This window comes from Rissa tridactyla, chromosome 2 (genome assembly GCF_028500815.1).
Source record: "Rissa tridactyla isolate bRisTri1 chromosome 2, bRisTri1.patW.cur.20221130, whole genome shotgun sequence".
Classification (NCBI taxonomy): Eukaryota; Metazoa; Chordata; class Aves; order Charadriiformes; family Laridae; genus Rissa; species Rissa tridactyla.
In genome coordinates, this window is record NC_071467.1 from 48,038,313 (window position 1) to 48,059,720 (window position 21,408).

The 21,408-nt window shown below is 40.0% G+C and overlaps 1 protein-coding gene across 8 annotated transcripts in view; it reads left to right on the top strand.

The window, feature by feature from the left end:
* Positions 1 to 9,699: 9,699 nt before the first annotated feature.
* TRAPPC8 (trafficking protein particle complex subunit 8) overlaps positions 9,700 to 21,408 on the top strand; it is a 56,848-nt gene continuing 45,139 nt past the window's right edge. For 3 of the 8 annotated variants that reach the window (XR_008465127.1, XM_054193412.1, XM_054193414.1), the window contains exons 1-3: positions 9,700 to 10,085; positions 16,571 to 16,765; positions 19,473 to 19,556. Coding sequence is in view for 6 of the 8 variants with exons in the window: in XM_054193412.1 (XP_054049387.1) it covers positions 9,929 to 10,085; positions 16,571 to 16,765; positions 19,473 to 19,556 (436 nt within the window). In the remaining 2 variants the exon portion in view is untranslated. Of the gene's footprint in view, positions 10,086 to 16,570; positions 16,766 to 19,472; positions 19,557 to 21,176; positions 21,259 to 21,408 lie in introns of those variants that run through there. The other 5 variants (XM_054193408.1, XM_054193409.1, XM_054193411.1 and 2 more) reach the window with 5 other exon arrangements.

Genomic DNA, 21,408 nt, shown 5'->3' on the forward strand with positions numbered 1-21,408 from the left:
TTTTACAATTGAAAATACTTGTTGAAGCACAACAACAGATGTTTGTTGACTGTCCAAAAAAAAGCACACCGAGCCGCCTTTCCTCCTTGTTCCCTTGTCCTAATTAAAAATGCTAACATTGTAGAGGATTTCCTTGTATGAGTTTCCTGTCATTTATGCAAGTCACAGAGGCCAGTATTTCCCCCTCCCAAAAGGGAGACACTAGAGCATGCACGTATGTCAGGCAGCAGTGCTGGTGCCTTGAAATGTGAATTTCAATTTCAGTGAGCATCTTTACATGATGACCCTTCATCTATTTACCTGATTTTAGTGAAACTATTATATGAGAGAGTAATCTCTGACAATGATATTATTCGGTATAGCTTTCTAAAACCTTAATGTCTTAATCTTTCTTAGAGTGAATCATAACATTAAGTAATTGGGTAAGGTCAATTGAAGCAGACACATGGTGCCTGATGACAGCATGTGTTGCCATGAAGTTGTTTTTATAAAATCATGGTGCAATCTCTAACTTCTTGTTGTACCTTGAGGAACTACAGTGTTGTCCCAGGGGAATTCAGCTAAAAAGACAAGCCATATAAGCATTGATATTTTTAATTGCTAGCATTTTCAGAGAAGGTTTTAAATCTTTTTGTTAATTTGTGAAATTAATTTTGACTTGGCAATGCCATGCTTTTGATGTGTAATTTATGCTGTAATGTGAAATACCTTTCTTAATTAAATGGAATTACTAAACGTAAAAATTTAAGCAGGCTGTTTGGAAGTGGTTGGAAAGTTTGGACTTTACCTTGCCATGGCTGGTACAGGACACAAGACGTGGAAGAAAAAGAGATTATATCCCATGGTCATGGCTTTCCAATTTGGGAGCCAGCACTGTCAGACTCAATCTAACACACTCCTTTTCCTTCCTTCATTTCCTTTCTTTCCCAAACAGCAAAAATATAATAATCCATTTTATTCTAGTTCCTAGCAGGGAGGATGATTCTCTCTCGTGTTGGCATTGTGCTGTCTGGAAGCGCTCTGATGCTGTCTCCCCTTTGCCCCCCACCTCTTCCCAAGCTATCCCTACAAACACCAGTGGAACAATCACATCTTGTGCACTAAATTCAGTGACTCCTGATATAATTCAGGTCAGAATTAATTCCTTTATGCTTCAAATGATAATACAGCAATTGAGAAGTTGAATAATATTGCAGAATAAAAGTAGTATTTCTTACATTCAGCAGGAATACTTAAAGCAGATAATAAACCTCAATAAATAAAATTACATCTTCTTTGTTTCCCTGTTGTCAGCCCTTTTGCCTCGGCATTACCAAGGAAGGAGCTCTGGTGCTTTCAGTGCAGGCAGTAGCAGATGACTGAAATTACCCTCAAAACAGAGCTGAGAGAAGTTAATATGTGTCTATGTCTACATTAGCAAGTCGTGCATCCTACAAGGAGTGGATTTCGTAGGCTGTAACAGCTGACGCTTTTCAACTTGTGGACTGGACTCCCATTAACAGTATGAGTGCAGTAGCTATGTCCATGGAAAGCATTTTCTAGTTCAATTACATCTAACCCCATTCCTTCATATGAACCCAAAGTGCAGAGAGCAAGCGTGCTCCTCATCCAAACCAAAATAGTGCCAAAGTTATATCCTGTGTATTGCCTCTGCAGGTCCAGTTCATGCCGTCTAAGGAACATTTCATCAACTCCACGGTGGTTTTGCAGATGGCTGAGGTCACTCACAGCCCAGCTTTCCTTTGAAAGGCCTGGTCCTGTCTCCAGCCCAGAGTCATGGCCCCTTTCTCCTGTTTGTGCAGTTTTGGCCAAGTGGTAAGCTGGACCACTTCTTAAAAATAGAGTTAATTTTCAGGTGTGTGAGTTCATTGCTCCAGGTGATTATGTCTCCACTTGAGAAAGACTTGAGAAAGACTTCTGGGGGTACAAAGTGCTAGCACAAAGTGGAGAGCAATTGGGGAGGGTGGAACTGTTTGGTTTTGTTTTTTTTTTTTGTCAGTGAGGCTTAAGTTTGCTTTAATTACTTGTGAAACTACTCCCTAAGTAGACATCCACATGATGGCTCCTAAGATAAATAGAAACGCACAGAAGTTATTTTTATCACTGATTTTATTCAGCAGTCACTGAGGTTGAAAGAATTATTAAACCGAGTAAAACTCATAGATTTTACATGCTATTTGGACTTTTTCATCTTTCCCTAAACTCTTCAGACACACAGAATGAAAGGAACATGTAACTTGAAGAAACTTTTTCCAACTGAATTTTTAATTGTGCCATTAGTAAAGAAATATCTCTTGACCAGTGCTTCTATTCTCCTGCTCTTCAATTTTTTGGCCAACTGCGATAATTTACAGTCACGGAGAGTCTAAACAGGGTACTTTCTAGGAATACTGCAAATTCTATTTATTAGCACCTGAATTACAAAATGTTGGTTTGGAAATGTTACTTCTCACACCTTTTTGCATACAATAACGGCAGTTTTAAAAATTTCCTTCTATTCAATCAGCCTGTGTTGGGATAGATGAATTGCATCTACTTGGCTATTGTGACCGTTAAATTACGGCAAGCTTGAGAAGGTCTTTCTATGGCTATTTAGCTGTTTCTAATGCATTGAATACCTTTTGCAGTGAAAAGCTGCACTGTTGATTCAAAGATTGAATTTCATTAAATGACGAGGAAAAGTTTATTTAGTTTTTTTGCTTTGTTTGCTCTCTTAAATGTGGTAAATCTGTTTGCAGAAAGACAGAGATGCAGTTCCAATCATACAAAAGACAGGAAATCTCACATTGATTTTATCCCCTGGAGAAATATCTGGTGAACAATGGAAAACTCTGATGTTATCATCCCAAGGCATTTTATTATTATTGTATGACTTTGCACTGCGTAGCACTTTATTTATGTAACTAAAAACCTAGGGAAGATACTCTTCGTGAGCCAGGAAAATATTGACTGCTAAGCGAGAATCTACTGTTTGGCTCATTTTCATCTTCTCCTGTCTCCAAGAGTAATTACTTAAATATGTTGAAAAGCAGAAGTGAAAATCCAGTTGAACACAACAGTAATGTACCACCATTCCCTTTTAAGAAAAAAAATGATAAAAAATTAGTATTAAGATGTCTTTGCAAGTTTCTATGCATTAAGCACATTGCTGTTTGACTGAAAATATTAAAATGTAACTGAATAGCAAAAATTTGTAAAGTCAGTATCTCGGATCTTTTAACAACACAGCTTGCACAGGTAACGTGAAAATTTGTAGATTCTCTGTGGACATCAGTAACAAAAATTTATATACTAGAAATATTGCATCTGGTCTTAAACCACAATCAAACCTGACTACATTAAAATTAACTCGAGGACATGATAGCTTCTCAATCCCTCCCTGCTGCCGTCTGTGCTCACAGGCAACAGCATCGCTGGCAGTGGCCATGGCATTGCTGGCTGTCATGGTGTTCACGGGCAACAGGCCTGCACCATGCTGGTGACCAAGTTTGCTCACAAATCGCCTTGCAATGACTTACAGGAAGGTTGGTTTTCATACATGGCATGGTACAATCTAATTTACTGTAAATTTTTTGCAAACAAAATTGAAAAGGTAGCTTCAGGTCCGGATTTATTTACTGTTTTGCTATATAACATGGTATAAAAAAGAGAGCTTTCTGTTAGACAGAAAATAGTGTTTACTTTCATTGCACTTAAAGCAAAAGCATTTTTTCCTTAATTTCAGAGGATTTTCATGGGAATTCATCTCAGGTGAACAGATGTTGAACGTTCATGATTACATCATGAAAAGTTCTGAAATCACAAATCCTCTTGAGAATGCGTTTTCACATCCCCAGCTGTCTACACATTTAAGTTCTTTAATTATTCCCCCAATGAATTATTTTTTTTAGATTGCTTGATTTTAACATTATTGACAGGAATTCCTCTGACAAAGGGCACATATACAAATATAGTTTCAAGAAACATACAGCAAGGATGGCTGATTTAAGGTAGAAGTCTCCGAGATCACTAGGAAAAGAGAAGGAAAGTGTGAGACTGAGTGTGTGTGAGTGTGTCCTGGCTTCAGCTGGGATAGAGTTAATTTTATTTCTAGTGATTGCTGTGAAAGCAATATCAATAATACCTATTGGTTTTAGTTGTTGCTAAGTGATGTTTACAATATTCAAGGACTTCTCTGTTCCTCATATCACCCCGCCAGTGAGTAGACTGGGAGGTCACAAGAAGTTGGGAGGGGACACAGCTGGGACAGCCGACCTCAACTGACCAGAGGGATATTCCATACCATGTGATGTCATGCTCAGTATATAAAGCTGGGGGAAGAAGAAGGAAGGGTGGATGTTCGGAGTGATGGCATTTGTCTTTCCAAGTAACCTTTATGCATGATGGAGCCCTGCTTTCCTGGGGATGGCTGAAGACCTGTCTGCCGATGGGAAGCTGGGAATTAATTCCTTGTTTTGCTGTGCTTGTGCACATGGCTTTTGCTTTACCTATTAAACCATCTTTATCTCAACCCACAAGTTTTCTCACTTTTACTTTTCTGATTCCCTTCCCCATCTCAGCTGGGGAAAGTAAGCCAGCTGCATGGTCCTAGTTGTGCGCTGGGGCTAAACCATGGCAGAGAGAGAGTGAGCGAGTGAGCTTCACTTTTTCTTATGAGGAAACTGAGAATTATACCTGTCCCTATGTTTTGTGGTGATTGGAGCTAAGGTTCAAGGTGCTGAGTTTGGACCCATTTACTTTCCTTCCTTCTACTCCTCTTTCTCTTTTGCAATGTGCCGGCCCCATACTTATATGAAAAACTTACATTGATTCTTATGGAGTCTTTTTAGATTTACATCTGTTAATAAAAAGAGGCTCTTAACTTAAAAGCCTTGGGGCAACACTGGCAAAGAATAAAAGATTGCTGTTAATCCTGGGCTGAGTCAGGGGAGTGGTAGATGGTTGCTTCTATGGGGAACAAAAGAGAGGTTCTAGAGAACTATTACCTTGGAAACCCCACCCAGAGCAGCATCATTAAGAGCTACCAGCTCTTTCTAGCTCTCTAGGTACTGGGAGTTTCACAGGAGGAGCTGTATTATCGTGCCTGGAAGGAGAACTGCATGACCATGCGTTCCCATCCCATGCCCATCAAAGGCATCGCATTGGGATCCCCCATCGGGATCCCCGAGTTGTCAGGGACAGTGTCCAATTGATTCAGAAGAGCTGGAGACTGACCATCTGCTGCCATCTACTCCTCTTTATGACCCACCCTGAGGCATGGCTGGGCAAACCTTACTGTTTAACTCTTGCAGCTGCAGATCTGACCTTCTGCTTCAGCCAGCGTGTCTGTGAGTCAGAGGATTGCCTGGGTGACCATGGCTTGGTGCCTATGGCCTTGGTACGTACTTGAGGCCCCTGTCACTTCTTATTGCCTGGGCGTGTAAAACCTTCCTTCAGAATTGTTTTTTTCCTTGTCTTCTGGGAAAACGTGAGTTGATTCAGCACAGGATGAGTCGTTCTTTCTTCTGTCTGCATGTGTTGCTTTTTGTTTGTCTTGCAAGGCACAGAAGGGCATTTCACGAGCTTCTCCTGGTCTGTGGAAGGAGTGAAGCTCAGAGGGCTACTGGTGCAGGGCAGGCTGCAGGGACCACAGCCTCACTCTGGCAGCAAATTCATCTGCCACACCAGCGACGCTGGTGCAGAACAGCTAACGCTGGGGATCACATTGTCCAGGAAGCTTGTGGAGGCCATACCCAAATCCAAAAGCTGAGAAATCAGGTTCCCGGGGTAACCTTGAGGAGTTACCACATGACAGCTAACTGGCTGTAAATCCACACCGGTACCTAACTTTTGTTTGCGTATCAGCGTGGTTTATTTAAAAGAAAACCAAGCAACCAACTCCCCTCCCTCCCACAATATGTAACTTCTTGCATGAGTTTAGCTAAATCCTAAAATCTCCCTTCAAGTTATGCTGGAGTGAATTGCTGTGCAAAACATCACTTCCATAACTCTGCAGAAGCTTGAACTGAGCAAAAACTCAAATGCACCCTTGAAGTTTGCAGGGAGCTGGGAGTTCATAACATGAACTTTCAAGGGTACAGTTTAACCTGTAACTAACTTTACAAGGAAACAGACACGTTCCATATTTCAATCACTGCAAATGAAAGCATTGGGTTCAACTTGAGTTTGCAGCACTTGCAATTCTGTATTCTTTTTCCTCTGTCTTAAACCTACACAATAATACAAATAGTATTTTATTAACAGGTGAAAAAAAAATCTTTCAAATACGTTTCCTCAGCAGCAGCTCAGTTCAGCAGAAAGCTCCCGCTCTCCGGCTTGGCCATCTGCACAAAGGAATCACAGAACTTGTAAGCTGAGGGAGCTTCCAGCCCGAGGGAGTGAGAGAGCACTCCTGGCAGCTGCAAGCAAGCAGCAGAGGGGTAGAGGATAAGCACTTTCAAGTCCAAGTTTTACAGTCATGTTCTGTTTTTTTACAATCAAAACAGTGGACATATTTTTCTGCCTTAGTGATATTTTTGTTCTGGTCTATTCAAGATACTTTTCTCACTATTTGTTCTCTTTTCCTATTCCCTCTGACTAGGCCTCCCCTGTCCCACCCCATACAACACAATCTCACTTCTGTTCGCTTGCTGTTTCCTTTGATCCATCCCTCCCTCTGTAAAAAACAGTATTTTCAGTTAAGTAATTCAGATGGTTAAAGCATGGATTCATGACTTCTTATTATCCCTTTGTACTTCTGTCCACTCTCTGTCCTGTCTATTTGTACACCGTCAGACTTCGAAAGCAAAATTTTGTGCACACATAGCCAGGTTTGGGAATGATACAAGTAATCAGCGATGATCTATTATATTCCTTCTAATGTGCTTTCTGCCTTGTAAATAAAGATAACGTTACTTGAATCCTCTTTGATGACACTATTTTTAGCAACAGATCTGTGACACAACACCCTGAGCTACCGTGTTCATTGACGATGGGGTTGTTTATCCTTCCTTAGTAGGGCAGGCAAGTCAGAGGCTGAATCAAAGGTTCTCCATCATGGGAAAACACTACACATCCCTGGAGATGGCAGAGCTGCTTGAAACTCTTGTGACAGCACCAGTCCTTGGGACAGTGTCGTACTGGGAGAGAACTGCCATGAGAGAGAGAAATTTGTAGGAATGTGTCTGAGAGAAAATGGTCACGTGAGCCAGCCTCCCTACTATGAGAAATTAGATTAAGAGCAAAACAGGTGGTAGAAGATGGAATTAGTACATGGGAAAAACGGGAACTGAGAAGGTAGAAAACATGTTGTGCTAATGACTAAGTAATTTACTATGTGAATTCTTGTAACCAACCTGATCTGTGAATGAACTGCATGGACAGCGCGTGAACAGAGAATGTAAGTCAATCATATCGCTGCCGCTAGCGCGTGCTCTTATTGCCTGTCTATATATACTCTGTGAAAACTTGAATGGAGGGAGAACGATCATACTCATATTGAGATTCCATCGTTACTCCGGGTCCGTCTCCCACTCCGACATCCTCCGACAGAAATTCTAAGGAGGAAATTCCTAATACTGGGTAAAAAGAAAATGGGATAGATATTAGGAAGAAATTCTTTACTATGAGAGCGGTGAGGCACTGGAACAGTTGCCCAGAGAAGCTGTGGATGCCCCATCCCTGGGAGTGTTCAGGGCCAGGCTGGATGGGGCTTTGAGCAGCCTGGTCTAGTGGGAGGTGTCCCTGCCCATGGCAGGGGGGTTGGAACTGGATGATCTTTAAGGTCCCTTCCAACCCAAACCATTCTATGATTCTATGATTCTATGATTCTATACACAGAAAATAAGTTTTGAGCACAGAAATGTAGGTTTAGAATGCTCTAATTTAAAAAAAAACAACGCAATTACAATAAAAATGAACAATTTCTCACTCTGTAATGGCTACCAAAGATTGCTAATAGACACACAAAATTTGAATCTCTGCCAGAAACTGGAATAAAAAATTCAATCTCTGACAGAAAGACATAATGATGGTCAGAATTCTAAAATAATTTTTAATGTCAAGTCACGTGTGAACAGGATTGGGACTTCTGATCCACTTCAATCTACCAGATGTAATTAGTGTACTGTTCTGAAGTAATGGATTACAAGGAATGGGGGAGAAGCACTGTTCTTCCAAAGTGCCCATGTGGAGGTCATACTTTAAACTATCTGTGAAAACATTATTTTGGAATAGCTCTGGGGAATTTTGAAATGTGGATAAGCCATAAATATTTGCAGGATAACTAATTTTTCATTCACAGAGGAAGTTGCTGACGCAACTGATGTAGACAAATGAGTTAACACTAATTTCCAAATTACTGAATTTGTTAGGGAAGACAATTAGATATTATTTTTCCAAATTTTATTTGGTTTTCAATTAGGATGTATTAATTCTGTAATATCAGCTACAAAAATAACCTCATCTTCCTTTAGCCTTTTTTTTTAATAGAAATAATGAGGCTTGGCTTCTTATGCCTTTGTAAGTCACGCATCTGAAAAATAATGTGCGATCTCCCATTGAATCTAAGTGATAATAACATCTCTGCCTCTGACATTTGCATTTAGAAAGGAGTGATCTCATGTTTTAAGTCTTCCCTCAGAATAAGCTCTCTCTCTTGTACTTACCCTGGCTCACTTCTGTTAATTGGTAAAAAACTTCCTGCTTCTGACAGGCCTGCCAAATACTCCAAAACTGGCTAATGATTTCCAAACCTTACTGTTGAATTCATGCTCTATTATGATCTTGTTAAGCCTTGATTTCCAAAGACACAAGGGCTTTTTTGGTGATGTTCACAAGCCTTGTCCTAAGGACTGTCCTGACAGTGTTAAAACCCAACCCTACTACAGTGCACTACTTTTGTGAAGAACATATAAAAATTACTCATTCTTAATTGTCACTGATCATCACTGTTGGACTCCTTCCACGTCATTTACTTCCTCAGGTTACACATGTAAAAGCAGGACTTTGTATAACATCGTGTGTTAATAGGTGAATCTCAAAAATTAAGTCATTTTGCAAGATTTTCATTTCATGCAGTGACAGGTCTGTCAGAGAAACCCCAAACAACTCTTTACTTTTTAACCATTCTGGCTATTTTTTTTTTTCTTAATAAAAACTCCAGAACGGTTTTTTTTTCGGGCGGTTAATAGCTCTGCAAAACCCTGGCTGATCCAACTCCCCCCTCCTCCTGCACCTCGTTCAATAAGCAGTGCCTCCGCCGGACGAAAAGCTGCCCAGCCACGATGCGGGGGGTGGGGGGGGGGGGAAGAGTGTGTGTGTGTGTGGGTGTAGAGGCGTGTGTGAGGCGAGCGGCCTCCTCGGCGGGGCGACCTGCCCGGCGGGGCGGTTGCCGCCCCGGCGCGGGCAGGGGGATCGCAGCGGCTGGGAGCCCAGGCCCATCGCCAGCCCTCGGCCTGCCGCAAACCGCCTTCCCGGCGGCAGAGAGACCCCCGGGCCGGGCGCCGGCCGCTTCAGGCCAGGCGAAGACCGTTGGTGACGACTCCCCACGCCCACCCCCTCGGAACGCACCAACGACCCTCTGCGGGGCAGGGGGTGGGGTGGCGGACGGACGGATCACACACACGCACCCCCGCCCGGCCACCGTCGCTTCCCCCTTCTCGTCCGCTTCCGCCCCGGCCCGGCCCCGCCCCTTTGGGCCAATCACATGAGCGGGCGCGGGGGCCGCTGGGAGCGGGCGCTCCCCGAGGGGCTCGGCTGAGGTGCAACATGGCGGCGCTGGCCGGTCGCTGAGCGCTCGGTGGCCGCGGCGTCGGCGGGCGGCCGGAGCGGGAGCCGCGGGCAGGCAGCGGCGGGTGGACACACGGCGAGAGGAGGGGAAGCCGGCGGGGCCGAGTGGAGAAGAGCAGAGGAAGGTGGCGGGGCCGGCCCGGGCCCCCGGGCGGCGGCGATGGCCCAGTGCGTGCAGTCAGTGCAGGAGTTCATCCAGGACTCGTTCGTGCCCTTGGTGGCCGCGCTGTGCAGCGAGGAGGCGGAGAGGCTCACCCGCAAGAACAACCTGAGCTTCGCCGAGCTGGTGAAACCATTCTGTCGCCTCACCTCGGAAGGTCGGTGCCGGGAGCGGAGCCGGGATCAAGGCTTGTTTACGCGGGGCGGGGGAGGCGGTGGCCCTCCCTTCCGCCCGGGGAGGGCAGGGGTCCCGCCCGGACTGCCGCAGCGGAGGCGGGAGGCGAGACCCCCTTTCCCCGGGCCGTGGAGGTGGCCGCTCGGACGGGTGTTACCCGGAGCTGTGACAGGCTCTGCGGAGGGACCCGTTTGACGGGGTTGCCCCGGGCTGCTGCTAACTCTGTTTAATTTTATTCGATCTGTTCTTCTCTGTGGAACCTTGGAAGTTGGGCTGCTCCTGGAGACATCAGGGGTGAGGAGAAAGGTGTCTGTGAATCTAGCTCTTCTAAACTGATTTTTTTTTTTTTGTAAAATTACTTTACTGTTATCTGGCCAATACTTGTCCTTGACTCTTGCTGTTGATCTTTTTGGATTTCACACTTATGGTAAGGCTGTTAGCAAAGTACCCAGTCGTTGAAAGTGTGGTCACTGTTTCAGAAACATTAACTGTAATTTCAGGCACAAGTCTTTGCGTTCCCGTACCTGTAGTTTTATCATATATACTTTTTTTTCCTGTTTCTGTCAGTAGGACCTGTGCAAAGAAAAGATGGCAATTGAGCTGGTTATGTGGCATAGGTGAAATAACCATGTAAAGCACCAGCAAAAATGGAAACTGGCCACTTAAGAGAACCCAATCATTTAGCTTACTGCAATGCTTTAAGAGACTATTTGGAATTTCTTTAAAATTTAGCTAAGCTGTGCAAGCTAAGACACTGCTTGCAAAACAGCAGTCAGAATGGAACTGCTCGTCAGAATAGCAATGAAGTGACATTTGTCAGATGTCGTTTTTGACAGATGCTTAACTCAGACTTCAGCCTCTTCATGTTATGTGTTGAGGGAACAGTGCAAGAAAATGAAACTTGTACTGTCACTTGAGTTAGATTTTTGCACCGCTACTTAAAAAATGGCGTGAACTTAAAAGCTAGTATGTGTTAAAATTTGCCTTAATTCTGTGCCAGGTCTTAATAACTTATCATAACTTGATAATAAATGTTTTTCCCTTTGTTTAGCCACACTCATGAGCTATGTGAGAATGCAGCAGAGATAAATGCAGAAGCTCACGTCCTTGGAATTCTGAAGTTACTTAAATATGTCTTTAGTTTCTTTGGTGAAAGGCTTTCAAAACACATCTAGCAAATAAAAACAGGCAGACTATTCAAAATGAAATGTTCATTCTGAAGAATACTTAATTCTGTTTTTGCTTAGTTGTAACTCTTTTTGTTCCAGCTGCTGCAACAGTTAATTAATTTACAAACCTGAATCCTCCTCAGTGTTGCTTGTCTAAGTGCAGACCTTGATGGTATGTTGATGCTTATAGATCAAACTAGTCTTCACCTTCTTTTAGTAAAGGAGTTAGTTATGGCTAAAGATTAGACTCCCACCCTTGATATAATGTAAGACTTTGAGCATATTACTTGAGAGAGTGATACTGTCTTGATTTCTGCATTCTTCTAAAAGCTTGTGAAGGAAAGCTTCACTGTTCAATTTTCATTATTTTGTAGTAATTTTTGATATTTCTGTAATTGATCTTCTGCAAGCTCTGTCATGTAATAATGAAAGCCCTCATGAACTGCATCTAAATCCCCATGATACAGTTTTAATTTCCTAATTTTACAGCTGTGGCCATTGTGAAGAATCTTTGAGGAGGGGCATCCTTGTTTTTCTGTGTAGGCAGCCTAACTTTCACAGTCTGAGCCATACTGTTCAAAAACCTGACCCGAGGGTTAGAGAACCAAGAAGCTGGAGCTCGAGCTCGGTACAGTGGGTTTTGTTGCTGCACTACTATCTGTGTATTCTGATTCAACAAGCTGCAAGCCTGACTGCAGTTCTTCACTCCAAGTGTGACTTCCTCTTCTAGCTTCATGGAAAAAACGTTACTGCATGCTATATGCAACTTCTTGCAGTGAAAGCCAGCATGTGTGAGGGTGGGGAAAGCAGTACTAGGCATTTTCTTCAGGCAGAAGAGTAGTTCAGTGTGAAAAAATTTTTCAGGAGTTTGTGTAACAGTAAGCAATTTCTCTAGCTTCACAATTTATGGAGCTCTATGAAAGGGAAACATGGTTGTTGCAGTCTGCACAACACTGTTGCATAGTGACACTATTAATTGTATCCTGTGCAGGAGACCTGGGAACATAGGATTAAGTCTTAAATTGCTCTACCTTAGTATGTTTGACCAGACTTAGCAGTAAAATTTTTCCATGGTGCTTTTCATGTCCAATTAAGAGGAAGAGAGGCATGATTAATCATCTGATCATGGTACAGCAGAATGTGTGTACATGCACATGCCTCCACAACTGTGTGTTTCACTGCTTGTGATTGTTTTGATCTCTTCACTTCTAAGCGCAGTTTTTCTTAAGGGAGCATGAAATACTGTTATCTTTTTAGTAATACTTGTGTCTTTACCTAGTGGCTATTCCACTAAGTTTGTAATGTAAAATTGGGTTGATTAGTATTTCATCTCTTTAGAAATAAGCTGTTCCTTGTGTTTGTGATTTCAGAGTCCTGTTACAATACAGATTTTTCTCTGAAGCTTTGGATTTACATAGTTTATGAGCCTGCTGAAGACTGCATGTTCATCAACATTCTCATTTAGAGAAGCAGTGCAGTTACAAATGGAATCTCCTGATTTATGTACAAAACAGTTTTGATACAGAGAACCTAAGTTGAGCTTTCTACTGTGCGTGTATGCTTCACATGTTAACAGATGTGGAGTCCCAGACCACGCTTGATTATTCAAGTAGTGTTAAACCACGTGCTTCATGTGGTTGCTCAGTCCAAGGAGGCCAGATTATATCTGATTTCAAGTAGAACCCCACAAACATACATAATGTGGATGTAGTGCCTCTGCATTAATCAGTATTAACCTGCTCATTAACTTCTGCCTATCAGTGACTTGATAATGTTGGTGTAGCCAAAATATCCTTGTAATATAGCAAACTGTGATGGTAGGAAATCCTGAGCACAGGTTCAAAGTGCTCCTTGCTGTAATTTTTAGCTTCTTGACTTTCATAAGTCACTTCTTGTTATTGAAGGAGGAATGGTTAAAATAGCAAGAGAACAACTTTACTGTCCTGGTAAGTCTTTACTTTAGAGGAAAACAAACCCAAAACTCTTCCCAAACTTCCATTTTTCCTTCGATAAAGGAAACCAAATGTATATTGTGGATTTTATACCTTCATATTTATTCTCAAAATGGCAGTCTTTATTAACTATTGTTTTTGTCAGTAAAGATGGATGCCTAATTTAACAAATGTATATATTGTATAGGTAGGTTTTCTTTAAAATAGCATCCTGTTTTTAAGAATCTTTAAAAATATTATCTGTGGTGGGAGGGAGAATTACAGTGTAGACTTCAATTAGGAACTGTCACTTTAAGATAGACTTGATTGTTCTTAAACCAAAGTGTTATATATCTTAAAAAGGGGGAGTTCCTGATAACTGTATTTGATTCTAAGCCTTAAATATGTGCTGAAAGTAAGGAGGTATAGTGGGAACAATGCATTTATTTGATGAGCTTAGTTTGATGTTAGAAATTCCTTGTTCATGAGTATTTTAGTCAAAATCTGAAGATTCAACTTCTAATGCGAAAGATCTTGTTCTGATATACGTTACTACTCCCACTTTTGGCAAAATACTTTCTGAAATGATGTTACAAATACTTGAAGGAAATGTGTATCACTGTAAAATTTTTATTAGGGATTAAGGCAAGAGCTTTGTGGGGTTCCAAGTATGTTCTTCATGTCAGTCCTTAACATTGCATATATGCCAAAAATGTCATGTGTCCTGTATGGAAATACATTTGCTCTTCATTATTATAGCTATTATATTTTAGGAGAGTCACCAAGGATGAGTTTTAGTGTTATAGCTGCACTGGTGAAGGCAAACTGACTTCTTAGTTGTTTGTCCCTCCCACTTCCTTTACTTTTGATCTTTTCAGTAATCATGTGTCAGCAGGGTTGATGATTTACCTATATGATAAGAATGGGGGGGGTGGGAATTCCGCCCTTCAGTGTTCTGATAGAAATGCCAAGCTGGATCAATTAAGTCTAGCCAGCACAATTGCACTCCTCTGTGTTGTTACAGCCTTATAATGAACCAGTTCAATCTGAAATTTATAGCTGAAAAAAACTCCTGTTTTCTTAGATTGTTTTGGACAGGATCAGTTCTCTGAACTGCTTCACACTGTTTTCTCATGAGTTTCAATTCAGGCTAAACGCTGGGAGTGGATGTGTGACCGAGGAGGGTAGAACTACGCCAGTCCAACTGCAATGGAAATCTGCTTTAAGAGCTAAGATGGACTGTGAGCGCATCTAGTGTGGTCTGGATCGGGCTGCGTAGTTGTTCCTTCTGAAAAGGTGTGGAGTGCTCTCCAGGCTGGAGGGGGCTGAAGTCTCGGTTTCAGACCTTCACGGTGTGAATTTTGCGGTTAGTTGCAAAATGAGAACAACACAAAGAATCTTCTGTTTTGCTACCCTTTATATGCTATACAGTGGTTTGTGAAAATAAAATGCGAAGGAGTTGAGGGGTGTACTGTGGGGCACTGTGGTAGTGCCAGGTGTCTTAGGCGTACTCAGTGGGTCCTGCCTGCACATATAGTCTGGCTTACTTGGTGGTGCTTGTGGTTTGAAATAGGGAAAATGACATGAAAAATCAAAGCAGATACAGAATTGTAATGTCTAGTTAAATGTCATGAATAGTTTGGTTTTTTTAAAAGCAGATAGCTGGAGGGAACAAGTTTCACAAAGATTCTACAAAGCGAGCTCTGCATTTCCGAGTCATGTGGAGCTCAAATTAGTGATTATGGTAAAGTGTAGCTTTGTCTGTAAGATACAAAAGTGATTACAGCCCAATCAAATTTTAGTGAAAAGATCACAGAGCTAGACTGTAAGTAGGAAGGTGATCCAGTACGCAGAAGTGTAAAACACCTGTAGTTCTCTTGTGATTAATCATTTTTTTTGCTTTTCAGGCGACGTGCTTTTTTGGAAAGCAAAAAAAAACCACCAAAGCAAAACAAAGTCAGGGACTTAGGGGATAAAAGGAATCACGTATCTATCATTAAATAAAAAAGTAAAATTTGCCTGTGATGTTATTTTTTTAAGCATATAGAAAATAAAGGCACCCTATGTATAGCTGTCACAGTTACATGTATTTTTAACTTTCAGTTAAATACTGTTGCTCATTAATCATCTTGCTGGACTTTGCTGCTGTCTTGTCCTTTAGGCTTAGTATGGACCCCTTTGCATGGGCTTGGGACTCTTTCTTTAGTGGTGTTTTCTGTCTGATGGCTTGCTTGGAGAAGTTGGTGTTAATGAGAGGAAAATATTATTTTGGATAAGTAACAAAAAGCCAAAACAGCATAAGTTACTGTGTGCTAATAACATAAGGCTGGTATCACCCTTTAAAAGGCTTATTTTAATAATGAATCTGTGTCTTTTTTTGAATATTATTTTATAATTGGTAACACTCTACTTCACTCTTTCTAAATAAGCAGCCTCTCCATGCCAACAACTTAGATGCTTGCCAGCTGTTTGTAGTTCTGTCATAGGCACTAGGTCCATGGACACTTTAACTGCACTGTTGGGGACTTTTTTTTTTTTTTGAGGCTGCGTGCAATAATCCACTATTTGTCAGGCAAAACTCTCATGCTTAATTCTGAAATCAGTACTTATACCCATAAGACTTTCTCTGTTTTTTAAACAAACAGTTAAAAATGAATCAGGAATGCTGGTGTTACTAACATTGACTTTGTTTTTAGCTGATTCATTTTTACCAACAGTTTGTCACTCAAGAAGTGTAACCTCAATAACATAAATCCTGTGATGCCTTTTGTAGAACAGGGGAATTCTAAAACCATTTATTTAAAAAACCCAAACCAACCAACAACAAAACAAAGATAACAACATTGTAGTACTAAAAACGAAAGGATATGTTAATTTTGGATGAACTAATACTATGCTGTCCCTGTCAAGTTTTTTTGAATGCTGTTATTTTGTACTGGGGTTTTCTTGGCAACTAGGGACCCCTTGGAATATAAGATGTTATGTGACATCCCTACATGGTTATTATAGTTTTTCTGTGCAAGTTGAGTATGTTCCACAAGGAAGGGGGTGTAGCAGTTTAGGGCATGCATTTTGGGTACTTTTTTACTGTGAGTGGGTATTCTTATAAGCTAAGATCCCATGCTAGCTTTTCATCAGTCATCTGCCTAGATGAGCTGAATGTTGAACGTGAAGTAATCTATTGTTCTTCCATTTCCTCCGATACTCAAGTATTATGGTCTGTGATCTAAAATTAGTAATGGAGAGGTTTAGTGAAGAAAGAAACCTGTAGAGAAAAAGAAGAATCCTTTGAAGAAATACTAATTTATGGTAACTGTTTTAACTCTCTGTTGTACTCCTCAATAAAGCCTATTTTTTTTCTTTTTTAGTTCACATGAGAGATCCTAATAATCAGCTTCACATAATTAAAAATTTGAAGATTGCTGTCAACAACATTATTACTCACCCACCTCAACCTGGTGCCATTCGAAAACTGTTGAATGACGTTGTGTCTGCCAGTCAGCCTGCTGAAGGACTAGTAGCTAATGTGATCACAGCTGGAGACTATGATCTCAACATTAGTGGTATGTAATGATATTGTGTTTTTCTGTAATTTAAACTGGAATTTACTGTAATGTTTCTAACCTTAACTTCAAGTTTGTGGCATATATTAAGGTTACTGTGAGAGTAGATCAGTTTTGAGTCATTGTTTCTACTGATTCAGATTTATCAAATAATTTTGGTTTAATACGATGCTAAAAGAGTGGCTGAACTTAATTATTAAGTTAATGTTTCCTAATGTTGTAGTTCTTCTGAACTTGTGATAAATCATCATATTATTTTAATGTAGAAAATACTTGTGATTTGGCTGCGTTAATAGCTCATCAAATTAGAGAGGTTTTCTTATTACAAAACTGACATACTAACTTGTTACACTTGTCTGAATAAATATCAGAACTTATTTATAATATTGGCCCTAATGTACAACTTTACATTGAAGTTAGTCCTCCTGGCTTCTTTTGTTTCTCTCTTTACTTATTGCTTAATGCATGGAATTCATAAAGTTGTCATAAAAAGTTTAAGGATAAAAGGGTTTTGAGGAAAGGTGTGTGATTCCTTGTCTTGTTTTTTTTTTTTTTTTTGCCATGAAACTCGATGCTTCATATTTCACTGTCAAAATGGCTAGAATATTCTAAAAATGTTATTTTTCAGATCTCCAAGGGATAGGGCATTGTGAATAATGCTAAATGAGACCTGATCTTGAGAGCTGAGAAGATTAAACTCTTCCCAATTAAGACCCTAATCCATTAAAGCCTTTGAGTACATACTTAATTCAAAGCATGTGTGCATTGCCCTATTTAAACATAAGTAATTTATTGTACGTAAAGCTCAACATGCAGTGAGCAATTTGGCTCTGCTGTAGCAAAAGACTGATGAACACTCATGAGGATTAGTATCTGATGTTGTCATGGTATGTTGATTTTTTTTTAATGTCGGCAATGATAAGTTGCGTAATTCTACATCTTTGATACCTAGTTTGCAAGCCACATCCTCAACTTGATGTGAAATATTGATAGTAAAAGTATCAATTTTTGGAAATTCTGATTTTTGAGAGATATTGGAAACTTGCACCGTTTTTCAGTTTCTGTGCCCCCGTTTATCTGTGAAATTGGTAAATTGCCATGTTTTTGTGGCATCTTTTTAGAGGGAAAGTCTGCTTCAATTCTAGGGATTGGAAGACGCTAAGAAAGCAGAATGGTTGCAATGAAGAGATGTTTCCATAACACTTCTAACTACCTTGACTTAGGAGTGAGGTGTTGGAAGAAAAATAGTGACTACATCAAGCCATGCTTTGTAGGTGTTGAAGCAAATAACTCTCACTTTGTCTTCTTTATTTGCTGCTGGAGCCTCAGATGTACAAATTATCATACTTGACTGTCTTCTGTCTCTCAGCGATTAGGTTCTTATTTCCATTCAGACTGGCTATATGCTTATTTGAGAGAATGAGAGATGCATCATCTGTTTAAGATAATACAGAAGGCCAAATCACGTAACAACTTTGTAGTTTTGTGGTACCCCTTTTTAGGGCTTTAGCACAAACTACTGACACAGTGTTCTTGATGATGAAACTTGGATTCCATTACACTGTAGGAGGACATGAGGAAGTCCCTAGCTTGTCAGGTAGAGTTCCTTTTCTACTTAGAAAACTATGAGTATTTATGAAGAAACTTTTTTTTTTTCCTACTTTGTTAGAGTATTTTATTGAAAACCCACAGAAGCAGTCATTACTGGCAAAAAACCATAATATTTTGGCATGGAAATGTGAAATACTCTAATCTGTTCTTTAATTTGCTCTTTTACTTTTGGTGAATTAGTTTTCTAGGATGCCAATATTAAAACATATTTCCTTAATCTTCACTGATGAGCAAGTGCAGTGTATTTTGAAGGAAGACATTATGAAGTTCATTTATGAATGTTTCTAGCACTGGGATCCACTGGGATCATGATCCTGCTCTCTTTTTAGAAAAGTTTTGTAACTGCTGTGATGAATTGGTTTAATTGTTTGTAATCCTTGTTTGTTACACTTTGTTATGCTTGTTATTTAATAGTCTCATAGTTCCATAATCTTCTTGTGCTGAGAGACCTGGTTGATTGCTGAAAGGGTGTTACGTTCAGCCGTGCCTGCTTCTCCCATGTACTCGTGCCTGTGGAAAGCGAGGAAAAGTGATCCCACTAAACACTTTAAATTTATTTTTTTTTTTTTCTTCTCCCAAATAAGTTTTCAGCTGGATCACTTCCTTGGCTATGTTTGCTCAGGGCTGTGTGGTGCTGATGCTGGCATGCAGCAATACAGCAATATGATGGAGATGAGGGAGAATATTGGGGCAACCATTTTCAGCAGCTGACATCTTCAGTTACTTTAACTGTAGTACTACAGGCTGAGAAATCTCAGAAATTAGTGTCTTATATTTATAGTATCTTCCAACTAGAAAAATGGAAATAATATCTAAATATAACTTAATTCTCTACTATTTTATAGATTTCCATTTTTGTTCAAGCCCAGAATTTGGTCTGAACCAGAAATTAATATTGAATTCTATTAAACTAAACAGTCAATTGTTGAGGAGCCTGAAATGTTCATGATTAAGGTTAGCTGGAATCAAATGTCTTCAGCCCCTGATGGGCCTGCATGGTATAGATTTTCTACTTTGTGCTACCAGAGCGTAAAAGCCAATAGTGTGTTTGGACCTCACCCTTTTTAGTATAATAATACCATGTTTTTTCTATCAGATCGCTCAGTTAAAGCTAGTGTTCCTTGGTACAGTAATTGGAAAGAGACACTGATGGAACTGAACACATCCACGTTTTATTCAGGTATTTTTTTGTGATTGGTGCCAATTTACCAAATTGCCCTTTATTGCTTTTCCATGTGCCCCATCCACCTTTCCTTACCATCTGCTACAACTTGTTTAGCACCTTTCTTGGCGTAGATGTGTGTTCCTTCATTTTTTTCTCCCTGAATGAAAAATTGTTGGTGATGGTTGTTTAATTTTTTCTTTTAGTCACATTTCTATTCCTGTTAATCCAAATCATTTGGTCTTTCCATGGAGTCAATAAATGCAGAGTGGTGGTGGGAAAGTACCTGATGCTGTAAAACCACTGTCCTGTTTGGGCCTAAGGAACTGTATGCTGTCACTGTTCTGTATTTCAAATGTACATACTTTCTGCTTCTCTATAGAACTTGCTTCTCAGGGGGTAGTAGTGCTTTACAAATTGGAACTAAAATGCTGACTGTACTTAGAGCACGTATGCCTCTGCTATACTGATGTTCTTTCTGGAGTGTGAATCTCATAAAAAAAAAAAAAAAAGCTTTGTAATACATTTTTGCCTAGTTTATAAGACTTTTTGCTACCAAAATGCATTAGTTATTGACCTCTCAACTTACAGTGAAACTCTGTTTTGTGGTCTAGAAGAGCCAGCTTTTGATTTTTTTCAGTTTTAGATATTTGGTTAGTAATTTGTAGTAGCCTTTGGTTAGTAATAACTATCCTTTCAATAGCATCTGTTCAGATGCTGCTAAATGCCTTCCTTTCTGAATGTGCTAGAGTACTGGTATCCATGAAATTCATCTTGGTCAGTCAAGTAGCTAAAAAGTACAAAACGTTATGAAGTAGTAGACTTCTTATTCTTAAGCTGTAATGTATGAGTAGTATTACCATTTTTTTTTTCTTAACAATTTCTGAACACATCAACAAGTTTGCTTAAACTTCACTCTGACTTGTATAGTATACTGGAAACATTACTGGAAAAATGCAAAACATAAATACCTGTGTACTTAAATGACACATTGTTGCTACGCACTGCTATAATGTGTTATGAAATATTACATCTGTGAAAGCTTTTCAGGTATTGTTTTTGTTTTGAATATGGTGTGTGTTTATTATTTTAAGTATCTACTATAAATGATTACAGTCCTGTAAATGCCCTTGAATGGATACTGTTAACTTATGTCATGGTTGCCTACAGGGAATCCAGTTTCCTTTGTAGCCACTTCCAAGGTTCTTAATAGGCTGAATGAGAAAGGGGAAGGGAAAGAAAACCAAAATCCACCCTGCAAAACAAAGTAGTTCTTCCCTGTTTGTAGCTGTCTTAGATTTTTAAAAAACTTTTTTTTTGCTGTGATTCAGCTGTAGAACAGAAATTGAAAAACTGAAATCAGACCTTGAAACTAAAATGCAGTTGAGATTTCTGTCTCTGGTTTGAACCTGAGTTACTATAAAGCTTTGTTATACTTGTGAAAAATATGCATATTGTTTTTAATAACAAGCTATGTGTTCCTTGATTTAAATAGTTGGTATATTTACACATGGGAATTAGTAAAGCCAAGAGGGTTTTATACCCTTGACGAGTGCTCAGAGAGCATTTGCTAGAAAGGGTATAAACAAAAGCTAGAAGTTTGCCTCCTATTGATTTTTTTTTTTGTGAGATGTGCTGACTGCTAGACTGAGTTCAGTTATGAAGTATGACTATATCTGACATCTGAGTGGATGAAGCTGATGTGAGATGGCCTGACAAGGTAGGATTAAACAAAATGTGTTAATGTAATGCACTAAAAGATAATTCCACCATAAAAATAAAACTCAGTTTCCTAAAGTCAGCTAAGAAATCAAGGTGGTGGATTTTTGGGGGTGAGGGCAGGTTGGGTGCAGGGGAATTTTACAAAGCA